At 36.2% G+C, this 13,916-nt stretch overlaps 1 protein-coding gene across 2 annotated transcripts in view; it reads left to right on the top strand.

Moving 5' to 3' along the window:
• The window catches only part of CEP192 (centrosomal protein 192), a 56,897-nt gene that overhangs the window by 20,958 nt on the left and 22,023 nt on the right, over positions 1 to 13,916 (top strand). For both annotated transcript variants that reach the window (XM_039706302.1, XM_039706303.1), the window contains exons 19-31: positions 684 to 832; positions 2,535 to 2,765; positions 3,865 to 3,990; positions 5,222 to 5,356; positions 5,548 to 5,611; positions 6,282 to 6,421; positions 6,551 to 6,643; positions 7,472 to 7,587; positions 9,099 to 9,275; positions 11,060 to 11,150; positions 11,863 to 12,039; positions 12,564 to 12,824; positions 13,036 to 13,145. In XM_039706302.1, the coding sequence (XP_039562236.1) occupies positions 684 to 832; positions 2,535 to 2,765; positions 3,865 to 3,990; positions 5,222 to 5,356; positions 5,548 to 5,611; positions 6,282 to 6,421; positions 6,551 to 6,643; positions 7,472 to 7,587; positions 9,099 to 9,275; positions 11,060 to 11,150; positions 11,863 to 12,039; positions 12,564 to 12,824; positions 13,036 to 13,145 (1,870 nt within the window). The remainder of the gene's footprint in view (positions 1 to 683; positions 833 to 2,534; positions 2,766 to 3,864; positions 3,991 to 5,221; positions 5,357 to 5,547; positions 5,612 to 6,281; positions 6,422 to 6,550; positions 6,644 to 7,471; positions 7,588 to 9,098; positions 9,276 to 11,059; positions 11,151 to 11,862; positions 12,040 to 12,563; positions 12,825 to 13,035; positions 13,146 to 13,916) is intronic.

Here is a 13,916-nt window from a genome sequence, read left to right as displayed (position 1 = left end):
CTCCTAAGAAATTTCAATCCCGTGGAGGGTTGAAACTGTTTGTTGGTTATGAAGGGAAGGACAAGCTGCCAAGTGTTCTCTGTCCTTTCTGCTCTTGGTATTTAGACTTAGCTCTAAACCTAAGCAACATAAATTACTATTTAATTTAAAAAACTTACTTTAACCTACAGTCTTGCTGTACTTTTTTTTCAGGCTAATTCTTTCAGCCTAAATGATAAGCTAATGGGGTTGAAGATTTGAATCTGTGACAGTTTAGAGCTTGTTTATTGATTGTTTTAAATACTTGATCTTAGTGCATTTTAAAATAGGGAAATACTCCTTGCCTATTTTTATACTAACAAGATTTTGTAATAGTAATGTTAAAATTTTCTGAGCAGGGCTAGTGCTGATTAAATTGTGACCACTGAGTGTTTTATATCAGGTGTATATATATACACTTTGTGGGTCTGTGTGGAATGTGCCATTTCCATAAGTATTTGTTTGTGTGACAGTAGAACTTTAAGATGTAAATTAGAAATGATCAAAATTTCAAATTTCATGCTTGTGGAAAGCATTCTTATGAGAACTGTAGGAGTCAAACATTTCCTTGCCTTAATGAAGCATTTGCCAGATGAGTTCATAAATTTGGTGGCAGCTTGAGTGCTGAGTACTTGTAACTAACAGGAGCATATTTTCTTCCAAAGGACATATAAAGGTACCAGAAGAACTGAAGTTCCCTAATGCCTGTTGTGTGGGAATTGCATCACAGACAGTTCTTAGTGTTTATAATCCGACTGACCGGTGGTTGCAGGTCAACATTGGAATACTCAGTGTTTCAGTTAATGGGGTAAAGGTAAGAGATTTTTTTTTTTCATAAAACTGAATAATACTGTAATCTTAAATATATAAGATTACAATACAGATATCATAAGTAAAATCAAGCCCCTCTTTACAGATCTGTGATTTTTTCCCCGTTTTATTGTTAATATGCACAAAAGCAATGCTGCTTTCTTTAGCCAGGCCGCCTGACTTCCTCCAACAAGTAGACTTTGTGAAGTAAATGTCACATGAGGTGATTGATCTGTAGAATTATATTGTGTGCATGCAATGTGGAAGGTTTGAGTTTATGGGTTATTCATTCCCACCTTTGTGTATGCAAGAAAAGTCAGCCCTAGACCAGAAAGCATCCATGCTGAGGACTGTTACTGAGAAAACATTTTTGGCAGTTTGCTCCTCTTTTTATTGAAATCGGGAGATCTTGAGTGATGGAAAATGAGAAATATTTGGAGCAGACTTCAAGCTAGAGGGGTTGTTCTGTGGGTTGTGGGTAGCTTGTAGGCCATACACTAGCTGTCTTGCACTTCAATTTTATTAAGTATTACATAATTCTATTATCATACTAACAGTTCCAGAAGTAAAATATCTTGAGAACTTGAGAATGAGTTAGATTCAAGGTCCATCAGAAGCGTTTAATTTCTTTAGTTGATGAATACACTTAGTAGAGAGGAATATAACAACAGAACAAACATAGGATACTCTGAGGTTCTGGCAGTTTGATACCTGGTAACTTCAGTTAGATGTTATTTCTGTTCCTACTAGTTTTGGGTATAGTGCTCTTTTTCTAGCTAATCTGTTGAAACAGTGTTGTCCACAGTTCAGTTCAGCTGTAGATTGTATGAAGTGTTGCTTTTTTCCTTTTTAAAATATGGTTCATGCTGTTTTTATTTGGTCCATATTACTGAGGAATAGCAGACAATTATTTGCTTTAAATATTGTATCTTAGAATTCTTAGAAATCCTGATCACATCCCTCAGGTATATTCTTCCAGCAGATATAGCATGTGTCTTTCCAGGGGTATGATTTCTGGTTTTGATCTTGTTTTCTTAGAATGCTTCCTCTTAAAAGAATATCAGGCCATCATTCTGTGTGCGTGTGTATATATATGTGTGTGTGTGTGTGTATATGAGAACAAAGATTTGTTGCATAATTTTCTGAAAAGAATATCAGGCCATCATTCTGTGTGCTCGTGTGTATGTATATATATGTGTGTGTGTCTATATAAGAATAAGGATTTGTTGCATAATTTTCTATCAGCTTCATAGAGCAGCTCCTGTAACCAGCGATTCTGTTGGATCAAGAGGTGATTTTTTAAAATGAAATTGCTTTACAGTTGTTTCCATTAATAAATATATGCTATTGTTTGCACAGTGTGATTAAAACCAATGTTTTTTCAGTCAACTTTGAGATACACTGGTTTTCTCTCTCAAAAATCAGGGTTTTACTTAATAATTTTCCCAGTGTCAATCTTTCACTAGATGGTAGAAAGAAACCTCAGCAATTTTCAGGCTGACTTGTCTGTTTAAATTAAAAGAAAAGGCCTGCAGTTGAGCAGGATGCAAATGGGCCATGGATATGAAGATGTATTAATTAAATGGAGGAGAAATATATACAAAATGTCTGTGTTAAGCAGTGGTACCAGATAAATGTGGTATTTGGAAAGGAAATATCTTCTGGTAAAAGGCCTGTTTGCAAATGACAGGTATTTTGTTTTTCAGATGGATCCTATGAAATATCAATGTCTGGTTTTCAAGAACAAAACCATTGTAGGACCCTACTCTACCAACGACCTGAAAATACTTTTCTTACCTTCCCGTTCGGGGATCTTCCAGTGTATCCTCAATGTTTCATCTTGGCCAGTTTCTGCAGATGCCGAGACGATCGTTCAGTCAGAAGCTTTGGCAAGCAGGGTAGTTCTGACAGCAGTGGCTGAAAATCCTAATTTAGAAGTAAGTTGCTGCTTATTGTTGGTCTTTTGTTGTTGCAATTTTATGAGTAATTTAATGGCACTGGAAAATAATAGGATTGCAAGGTTGCTCCTCAAAGAAACCTGGAATTTCATCTGTTTTGAGTGGGAATAGAAGACAATTTTTGAGACCTGTGTTGTCTCTCTGGGAAGTTCCAGCTGTGCAAAAGCAGCTGGCTGGAAATGAAGGATTCTGTGTGGAAAGAATAAGTTAAAAATTACTTTTTCATTTTTAAAAGACTGAGCATTACTTTTTCATTGTTTAGACCTTAAACATCTGATGCTTACTAGGTATCTGCTGTGTTGGATTGGGCATTTAATGTAACAAAAAGCATTTATTTCCAATTGTAAGGATTTCTTCATTTTTTACATCAAGTAGGCTTTGTCTTGGTTTCTCACTACCTCTAGCTTGTTTATGATTATAGAGAATATTTTATTATTTTGGACTAATTAAAAATTAAAACTGCATGTGTAAAGTGCTTTTGTCTTATGTCTTATCATGAAGAGCAACCAAGAAGGAGAGAGTGTGGCATTAATAATTAAATCTGGCTTCATATAGTTCTAGATTTAAGAGTATGGACAGGCATAAAAAGGCTTCATGATACTTCTGGAGGTGCCTGAACAAATTACCTGGTAGTCTGTAACGCAGTTCATAACATTTTCAGTCATCAGCCACAGCTGACTTTTTTTTTTCCATTTATGATGATCTTTTAACTTGCTTTGGGCTAATTATGTGTTTGCTAGCAATAATCACGGTTTAAACTTACTTTTAGTTTGAATTATCCAAAATAACTTGATTGTATGCTGCATTTTGGTAAATAAACATTGCACTAAGATTGGCTAATTAATTGAGGTAAAATTCACGAGAGATAGCCAGTTGGCTGTAACCCCTTCTAATATTAAAGAAAACAAGATTCTTAGACTCCTCCTACCCCTGGTAGGAGGTTTGCATTATATGTGGATATGGGGTTAAGAGGGTGGAATATGTGAGTAACATCCTTTCTTTCCTGGTACTTTTGTTGTATTGTAGTGTGTTTGGAAGGTTTTCTTTTCTTCTAAGTTCTGCTTTGTTTTAAAACCAGGTGGAATCAGGAAAAGGAGATTGCCTGGATTTTGGTGACTTGCCTTTTGGCAGTTTGAAGGCTCTTCCCCTAAAACTCATCAACAAAACCCATGCTTTTATGCCAATTAGACTTATTATTAACGCAGTAAGTACAGTAAACTTCTGTGTGTGAGTTAACATCTTGTGATACTGAATTTTAGTATCCAAACACTTTGTTACATATCATTAAGAAATATATCTTGGACATTCAAAGTAAGACTTCCCAAGAAGTCTTCTTTTGTTAGTCATGAAATAAATAGTTTTTGTAGGGTGGTAATTTGATTCTGTTGTAATGGTACCAACAAAAATGCTTTTAGGATAGGTGTGTGGTGTTTTGTTTCATGTCTGCTGTTGACTTTCTGTAGCTTGCTGTGAGATTCTGCCCTTGTGATACTGAATTTTAGTATCCAAACACTTTGTTACATATCATTAAGAAATATATCTTGGACATTCAAAGTAAGACTTCCCAAGAAGTCTTCTTTTGTTAGTCATGAAATAAATAGTTTTTGTAGGGTGGTAATTTGATTCTGTTGTAATGGTACCAACAAAAATGCTTTTAGGATAGGTGTGTGGTGTTTTGTTTCATGTCTGTTGTGGACTTTCTGTAGCTTAGCCATGGGATTCTGCCTCTGTTGCTTGCTTTGATAGCACAGGGCAGCAGTTAGGAGAAGGGTTGTGTTGCCTAAGCCTTCCCTTTGAGAAGCTGAGGAAGCTGGAAGCTTCCCTCTTGGAGCAGCTGAAGACATATTCCACTGTTCAAATTGAACAGCTGACTGTTGAAACAAGCAGCCAAGCTTGCTGCTAGCAAGTTTAACATATTACCTCTTCCTCTGCAGGAGCAAGAGCAGGACTTTTCTCTGTATCTGCTTTGTCTCCCACTACATAATGGCCTGTCTGAGAGGTTACAGTGTGGTCCTCTGCATCTCTGGCAATGCAGTTTTCGTGTTTTGGCTAGGCTGGGGGATTGCTGATTTGTGCTATGGGGTTAGCTGGCCTTGTTTCCTTATGCAGGGGAAGAAGAAAGGACTGGCCTTAGGTTAAGGTGGATCAGGTTGTCTTGGGGACTAGTGATGTTTGGTCTTCAACAGCCAAACTTCTTGAAAGCCTAAGCTAACCAGACTCTGCTTGTCCCTTTTTGCTGCAAAAGGATTTCCTACTGCTTTTAGAGGGTTTGCTGGACTATCACATACTTACCAAAACCACAGCCTAATTTTTGATTTTTTTTCCCCGAACTGCTTGGATCATTCAAAACTTGTCTTACATTTCTCAGCTTTGTCAGCATTGCTGTTGCTGACAATAAGAGATTAAATACTTGTAATACTTTTTTTTTTTGACAGAATGCAGTAGCCTGGAGGTGCTTCACCTTTTCCAAGGAACCTGTTAATACTTCTAATGAACAAATGGATGCAGCTTCTCATACAGCAGCTCCATCAGTTGTAAATCATGTGATCCATGCAAGCTGTGATGGGCAGGTGAGTAGTTTGCAGTTGGTCGATTCTTCTTTTTACTTGCTGTCTGAAATGACAGTGCTGAATATTCCAGTTCACAGTAATGATTTTTGGGCAGCACACCTTTTGCATGTTTAGGTTTTGTGGGCATTTTGTTTTCTCCTCTCAATAATTTTCTCCCTTCCATAAGGTGAGTCAACCAATTTATTTTTCAGGATCCTGAAGCTTTAACAGTTTGGGTTCTGTTCCATGCACCTAAGAAACAAATTTCTTCTTCAGGTAAAGTAACTCGATTTTCATTTCAGCTGAAACAGATTTGACTTTTAATGTATATATGTGTTAGAATTGCAGGAACAGGCTGCAAACTTGAAACCATGTTTTGTTTGTGTGTGCTAATATTTCAGGTATCATATTAATTTTTAGTAACTGTAGGAGGCAGAATGTCTTTATTATGTCTCAATCCTTTATATATCACCAGAAACATTTTTACTTAAGTATGAAGCTGTACAAAGTTTGTACTGCAAGATGCCTGGAATTTGTGTTAACTCTTTTTAATGAGGGAATTAAACCATCACTTAAGAAAACATTACATTAATTGCAAAATAGGTAGTAAATTTGAAGAAACCTCTGAGTTGTTCTGACTTTCTGAATAGAAAATAATATGTACACCAACTAGTTTGGCTGGTGTGATAAGATGGGTTTTTATTTGCATTAGTGACAATTTCAGTCACACATGACAAAAAGGTAAAAAGGTCACACATGACAAAAAGGTCCTGTGAGACTTTATTTAAAAGAGGAAAAAAAGTGTTGCAGGAGTAATGGGAGAGCTGTTATCACCCCATGAATGTGTTAATATTGAAGAGTAGCTGAAGTGAGACATGCATCCATAGGAATGGCCTTTGCTGTTGGCAGACTTGCTTACTTTTGCTACTCATGAAATTGTTCCTAGATTCCTTGGGTCCAACAGAGGATTTCCTGGCAAGAGTGGATGTGGAAGTGGATAGTCCAGGACCTAGCACTGTGATTAAAAGTATTTTTCTCAGAGCAAGAGCTGGAACAGCAAGGATACATATTCCAAAGGACTTAGAGGTTTGTGTGTGTTTACAAACTGTATTTCAAGAACAGTTTGCCTTTCCTAGCGTCCTGCTTTTGTACTGTTTGGTTTTATTATGTGTGTGTATATATATTTATATATATATATATACAAGGTTTTTGCAGAAAATACATCTGTCTACTAGTGTGGGTTCAACAGTCAAGCAGCAGCTGCCATTGGTAAATGCTGGAAACATTAGTGTACATTTGAAAGTTAAGGTAGGTTGGCTTTTCCCTTTTGAAATCATGATTTTTGTGCTGTTCATATGGTACTGAAGCTAGAGGTGAGCCTTGGGACTTCAGCTCAGCTCTGTGGTCTGATTTGCAAGTTTACATATAGGGAATGAAAGATGGCAAAGAGATTAGCTTACTTTTTTGGAAAAAGTGTATGGGTGTTCTTTTGCTCAGCTTCAGTTTTAATTGTTATAACAAACATACCTTTATGATTTTTACTAAATTTTAACTAAAATATTTGTTACATGTAAAAGTAGTGAGGCCTGTGCTGCACAGCAGGTGTTAGTTAGCTGGTAAAGCCTGCTTAAGGCAAAGATGAATATTAGCATTGGGAAACATCTGTATTTTCTAACAAAACTGCATTAGGGTTTAGCATACATCTTGCCAACTCAAAGTGAGTTCTTTTCAGATATGCAGTGTCTTTACTTGACCTTTTTGAGAATGCATAGAAAGTATGGTTCCAGACTGGAATATAACTAACCACATTTGAAACTTGCATTTCAAATTCAACAGAAGGAGCAGTTGGTTCCATTTTACAAAAAGAGATTAGTCAGCCCGTCATTTCTAAGATCAGAGGCCATGGAAATAGGATCTGTGACCCCTATCACAAATGTCACATTAATGATGATACTGGGTGCTAATTGATAAAGCATCAAAGACTCCCGGTGTATTGAAATTGTGTGAATTGCATGTACCACAGGTGCACAACCAAATTGTATTGTATGTATGCAAATGTATGTATACATATTGTAGAAGTGTTTAATCCCTTAAAATAGGTAACTAACCCTCCCTTTTGCCCTTGCCTGCTTTCAGACATCAGATCAAGACAGTTCCTTTGCTGTTAAACCTGAGGACCTTTTCCTTTTTCCTGGAGAAGAACAAGTAGTGACTGTCCAGTTTTTTCCAAAAAGCACAAGAACTATGGAAAGGTAATATAACTGATTCTGTGCTGCATGTGTTAAACAGAACTAGTTTTGACCTTAAGGTAATGAACAAATTGAAAGTTTCACCCATATGAAAGTCTTTGTCTTCAGTTGTTTTTGTGAGAGTTCTCATCCGTTACAAAAGGATTTTTGTTAAGGTTCACCATTTCTATAGAATATCTGCCTCTTCAGGTGTGTATAGCAGAATGAATAGATAATATTTCCTATCAAGAAATATTCTAAGAGTTGTTTATTGTAAATAAATGGAGTGAATCTGTGAGGCCCTTTATATGGTAGTTATTTCTAAAGTACAACGAAGCTTCAAAATACTTACCTTCAGCAGTCCCTTCAGCTGCTTCCCTCTTTCTCTCTCTGCTGAGGCAAGGAAAATGTTATTTCTGTTTTACGTGTGAAGAATGTCAAGAACAGATCAAGATCCTAAGTATTCATTTGTCTGCTGTAATCAGATAAAAGTTTCTTCTGTACAACACTAATGTACAAGTTCCTTTTGCAGGTGGATGACGCATTCATAGTTTTGCTTATTAGCACCTGTTGAACTTCATTCTGCAAAACAAACTTGATTGGTTCAAGTGACAATTAAGATGTCATGTGAGAGTTTTTGGCAATGACAGGGGTCTGACTCGTTTCTCCAGAGCAGCTTTTCCTCTCTTGCTACGTGATTTCCAGTTTCTGCAAGAATGGACAAAGGAGTATCTTCAAAATATGTTCAGCTTCACTGGCTAGCTTAACCAGGCCTCCCCAGTGCATTTAAATTAAACTGTGAAATTCTGTGCTAGTGACAGTATGATCCTATGGGGTAGGTTGAATTTTTACAGGCTTGAGGTACTCAGGAGGATTGGAAACTTTGTAATCTACCTCACGGTGCTGCCAAAAGACAATAAAGGGAGGCAGTAACCAGGGTCCATGTTCCCTGCTGATGGGATTCAGGGCTTTGTCAGCAAGCGTCAGAGGGATGCGCTGACAGCTAGAATGGAGGTTCTTGAGTTCATTTTCTTGACTTGAAGTCTCTCTCTGCTATAACAAATTATTCAGTCTATTATTTAAAAGCTAGATTTCCTTCCTTGGTGCTCCTGGATATCTCACACCTGTAAAAATTCAATGAAGTTTCTCATGGGATTCAAAAGGCATCTCTTTAATCTACAGCCGGACTTCGTTTCTTTCTAAATTAGTCTGTCAAAGTAGTTAGAAATTAGTATGAATGAAAAATACTTTGAACTGTAGTCTCTGAAATATTTCTCTAAATCATTTCCAGATGAAATACTTCAGAAGACTGTGTGAGGTACATGTGGCATATGTACCTACAGCCCAAAGGATTTAAATGTAGGGCTTTATGTAAAGCTGGCCTTTGTCATAAAATAAAAAGAAGTATTTGTATTTTTGCCTTAAGAAGGTAGTTTTAAAAATGCCTATCTGTAATATTTTTTCAGTTATGTTTTGATTTCATTGGCTAATCTTGTCCTATTCTGGGATTTAAATTTATGGATTTATTTTTAAAGTACCTTGAAAATCCTCGTGCTGCCATCTGGGCCTCAGTTTGAAGTGATGATAGAAGGTGAGGTAGAATCTGGGAAAAACATACCTGTGACTACAGCTGCTGGGTACTCAGACATTCCACCCATCCTCTCCAACAAGCAGTTCATTGCCTGGGGAGCAGTATCACTTGGATCATCAGTGTAAGTATAAGTTGGACAGCTGCTCATATAGAATATCATGTTAAGTATTTTATGTTGCACTTATTTGAAGTAAAATTTCCCATTCACATTGATCATTGGCAGTAGTTTGTTCTGTGCCTCAAGTGAAAGAAGCAGTATATTGCAATTATTTTTCTTGTGTGAGAAAGTTTTGAAAACAAACTGATCTTGTTTGAGCTTTGTGTTTTCTCGAGGATTCTTTAGTTATTATTAGAGTATCTGGTTCTGTAAGTTTAGTGTGTCATGTAAGTAGAAATTAGGAGAGAAGTATTTTTTAATTAAGTTGATAGAAAAATTCTGCTGGTTCTTGATACCTGTCTCTTGCTAGAGATTAGTTATGCGTGATTTCATCCATTACAATGAACAGAATCCAGTCTGTGTAATGTAATTTGACCATCTGAATAGCATAAACTGTTGAGCATCCTTTAATTGATTTGAATGTGTTTCAGGGTTAAAACTTCTAGTGTGGAGAATCTGTTTTGCCCCTAATTATGAATTATTTTATCCTTCAGACTACTTCTTGTCCACACTTTTTTAGTTTCAATTTTACAGGTTCAGTATTCTGTTTTAGTGAAACTGTTCAAAATTGTTAGGATATTCTTTGCTTCTTTTATATGTAAAGTCTGCAAGTTTTGCAGATCTCTGAACTTGTATTAATTGTCACTTGAAGGACTAATCCACTGTTGGTTGCTACTGAACTTTTTGATTCTAATGATGTTCCTGGTGATTTAAAATCAATCAATGTTTGTATCCAAGAACTGTTTCTAATAGCTGCATTTCTGTTTTTCTGGTTTAAGGTATAGTGTGCTTCTAACAGGAGTTGTGGTTATTTGGTGTTTGGGAATTACTGCTTCTTTCCTGCATGCTGCTATCTTTTTGTTTTCTGTTCCTTCTGTAAAACAGTGTTGAGAAACCCTTGGTTTTGGGAAGCTGAAATTATTTCTGTAGTTCTGTTTCAACAGAGTACAAAAGTGCCAGTGTTGATAGAGAGAGGTTTTGCTCTCTCTGTCCTCCTCTTTAATTCTATCTGCATGATCTATTCTTTTGCATTGTAGCAGTTTTAGGGCTTGTCAAGTTCATCTGTCTGAGTTTTTTGATTTGTTAAAATGACAAAGGCACTTGCTCTTGCTGGAGATGTTTCCTATCTCTGCTGAGGAGAGCTCTGAGTACCAGAAGCCTGGCCAATGCTAGAATGTATCACACAGAAAAAAAAATATTTCAATCAACCTGATTCTGTTAAGTGACCGTAACTTTCTGTGTTGCTATTGCCTTGAGAAGTACATGAGAAGGAAAAAATATCCTGAATGTAGTTCTTTAGAACTGTTCCTGTGAATCTGGGCCAGACTACTCACGAGACTTTGTTTCTGCATAACTAAGTCTCTCTGGATAATTTCATCATAACTGTGTCCTGAAGTGGGGATTTTTACGGAGTTTTTGTATTGATACAATTGCTGGTTTCTTTGAAAGTTTAGGCTGTTGAGTACAGTACTTGAACTTCAGAAAAACTATTTTAAAAAAATATATATGTATAGTTGGGGATTGTTTTTCTATGAGTATTTGTGTGTTGTGGTGTATAACAGTGTAGGGTGTGTAAGTTTGATAATACAGAAATAACTTTCCATTTAACATATTCTATTGTTCCAAGAGGTGATTTTTTTCCCATTAAATTACTTCAAAATTGACTGTCCCATTTCCATTGTTTCCATGAATTAATATATGCAGTTAATTTGTATTTGCTGTAAAATCTAACAAAATGTATTTTTCAGACAGAAGAAGTTAATTCTAAGAAATGACTCTCCATCTGTGACCCAGCATTTAAGATTGTTGATAAGAGGCCAGGATCAAGACTCTTTTCAGGTGCCTGCCATTAAAATTTCTCTTTAGTGTTTATGACAGTTACCAGGCTATGTTTATAATGAAAATGCTTTTGCCCTGAAGTGTTAGCAGGCTGTGTATTTGTGTTGAGACTGCCAAGGTGAATGTGGGAGCAGAACTTAGCTACACTGGTATCCTATCCTGAAATAGGAGCGCTGCAGCAAACTGGAGCTCAGCTTACAGCTCTCTAAGCTGCTGTTTCACAGCAGAGTCAGCACTTGGTGCAGTGATCCATCAGTGGCCCTTCCTCCAGGAGGGAGTCTAGATGAGGAAAGAAAAACTGGAATTAGCCTTTAGGAATTACCATGGCTAATGGGTCTTTTTGTTATGTAACCTGCATTGACTTATATTCCCTTTTTCCCTCAAATGTTCCGATTTTTTCAATCTAAAATCTTTTACTGACAGAGAGTTAATGTACAGCTGGTAAAGTTCAGCCTTGACAGGTTGGGGATTGAGGACAGAAAAGTCTGTCTAAACTAAGAGGCATCAAAGTGTTCATTATGGGAATATAAAGTATCTTGGACTTCATCTTTTTCATTGTATATTAAGCATTGCACCTTTAAATATGGCATTGTCAAAGAAGTTAATGTGGACTTCAAAGAAGTTAATTCTTCCTTCCAAGTGTAGTAAATTTTACTGCTATGTTTTTTTTCCTATTATAGTCACTCAGTTCTGATGCCTTCTTTTTTTATAGCTGCAAAGTATATTTGGATCAGAACAACGCTTAACCAGTAATTGGGAACTCAAAATGCGTCCCAAAGAAGATACTAACATCTACCTGATGTTTACACCCACTCGAGTAACTTGCTGCTTTGCAAAGCTGGAAATCAAACAGCTGGGGATTCAATCAATGCCAGGAATTAAGTTTACTGTAAGAGTCCCAACATAACTTCTAAAAATTTTAAATGTGCTTTTTTTGGTAATTATCGAGAATCTAGTACCAAATAGATGTTTCTGTCAAAAACCTGAAAATTCAAGATACATATTATCGATATCTGTATGCTTGGTAAAGTCATATGGGCACTAAATGTTATGCTTTGAACATTAGTATCAGTTTTGAACGTAATTCTTTACTTTGGGAATGATGAAATATTTTATGTACTATATTAAAAGTAGCCTAAGATTTTAACTCTAGAAGTGTTAAAAAATCTGGACTTGTCTTGTTCTATAGGTAGGTCTTAAACAAACTTGGAAGTAGAACTTGAAAATGATTGAGTAAATTTAGGCTTTTCTATTTCTTGCAAAGGCTTTTCTGTTCACATTTTTAACATTTTCATTTGTTTTTCTGTAACTCTATATAGTTTACCATAGCTGTACATAAATGTGTTTTACTAAGAAGCTTTTTCCATTTGAAGTACTTATTTTTGTTTTGTGGTGGGTTTTTTTCTCCCCCAGATACCATTGTCTGGATATGGAGGAACAAGCAATATAATTTTAGAAAATGTTAAAAAATTGTCAGATAGCTTCATGATTACACTGGAAGGGTCGTTGTCTGCAAGATTACAGAAAGCTTCCTTCCATGTGAGAAACACAGGTTCCCGGGCCGCCTACGTTAAAGTGCTGTGCTTGGGAAACCTGCAGGCAAAAACAGTGATGGATCCTGAGGTTATGACAGTGTCTCCAGAGAAGTTTGTACTAAGAGAAGGAAGACATGAAGTAAGTACAGTGCTTTGTTCTGAGCAAATTTGATGAATTTAAATTAAATGTCATCAGTGAAAATGTCTGACTAGTTCTTTATTAAAATCTCAGCTATTTTTGTTACGTCCTGTTTCATTTGTATTGTAGTAATCTGTTAACTCATAGTCCAAACATTAATACTAACAATAAAGGTTTTTTCCTCAGTGTGTCGTCTTATTTATTTTATCAGGTGATTACTGTAACATGGAATCCAATGGAAGAGAACTTCCATCCAAGCATGTTGGTATCAACGCTGTGTCTTTTTTGGGGAGATGAAGTTTCTAGGCAGCAGTATCGCAGGTAAGATGTGCTTTGCTGTTATAACAGACAGAGGTTTAATAAGAAGTTACAGCTAGGGTTATGTGCTGCCACAAGTATGGTTTTAATATGTTTCCAAAAAGAGCAAAAACAAGCTTAAAAGATGATGATATGTAGAGATCCATTAAGCCTTGCATGTGTAAGTTGTTGATGGAAGTGTGTCATTGTGGCTTTGCTTACATCCTGTAGCTAGAATCCTAGTTAAGGATTTATTCCATTTTAACTTACTTAAGTTCAAGTGTGTTGAGTTTTGGGGAAATGTTTTCTTTTTGTATTGAAAGAGATCTGTGTTCTGCCTTGGGATCTCTTTCTAATGTGTATGTAACTTTAATTTTTAAAGAAAAGGCTCATGAAAAGAATAGTACTGAAATCCAGGAGTATTAAGTTTCAAACAAAGTTCATGTCTTGATTTGCTGAATTCTGTTGACAAAGAATGTGTTTGAGTAGATGTGTATATAAGAAAAATAACGTCCACATATGCTCATGACACACTAAGGAAACTTGTTCAAAATATCTTGCTGATCTTAAGTAGTGGTGGTGTTATTCTGCATTTCAGTTTGTATAACTCAAACACGCAGAAATGGCATATTCTGCCTTCAGTGACATAAGTGGCACTTGTGACTTGTGCTGTCCATGGGGTATAGTTTAGTGCAGAATGTTAAGACTAGGTAGAGCACTGAGGTGCTGATAATCATAATTCAGTGCAAAACTTCAAAACAGCATTATTTCATTATTGCTTTTAAATGTCATTGC

Source organism: Passer montanus, unplaced genomic scaffold (assembly GCF_014805655.1).
Source record: "Passer montanus isolate IOZ18808 unplaced genomic scaffold, ASM1480565v1 scaffold19, whole genome shotgun sequence".
In the NCBI taxonomy this organism is placed as follows: Eukaryota; Metazoa; Chordata; class Aves; order Passeriformes; family Passeridae; genus Passer; species Passer montanus.
The sequence above is the reverse complement of the archived record's forward strand: the minus strand, read 5'-3'. Positions and strand labels throughout refer to the sequence as shown.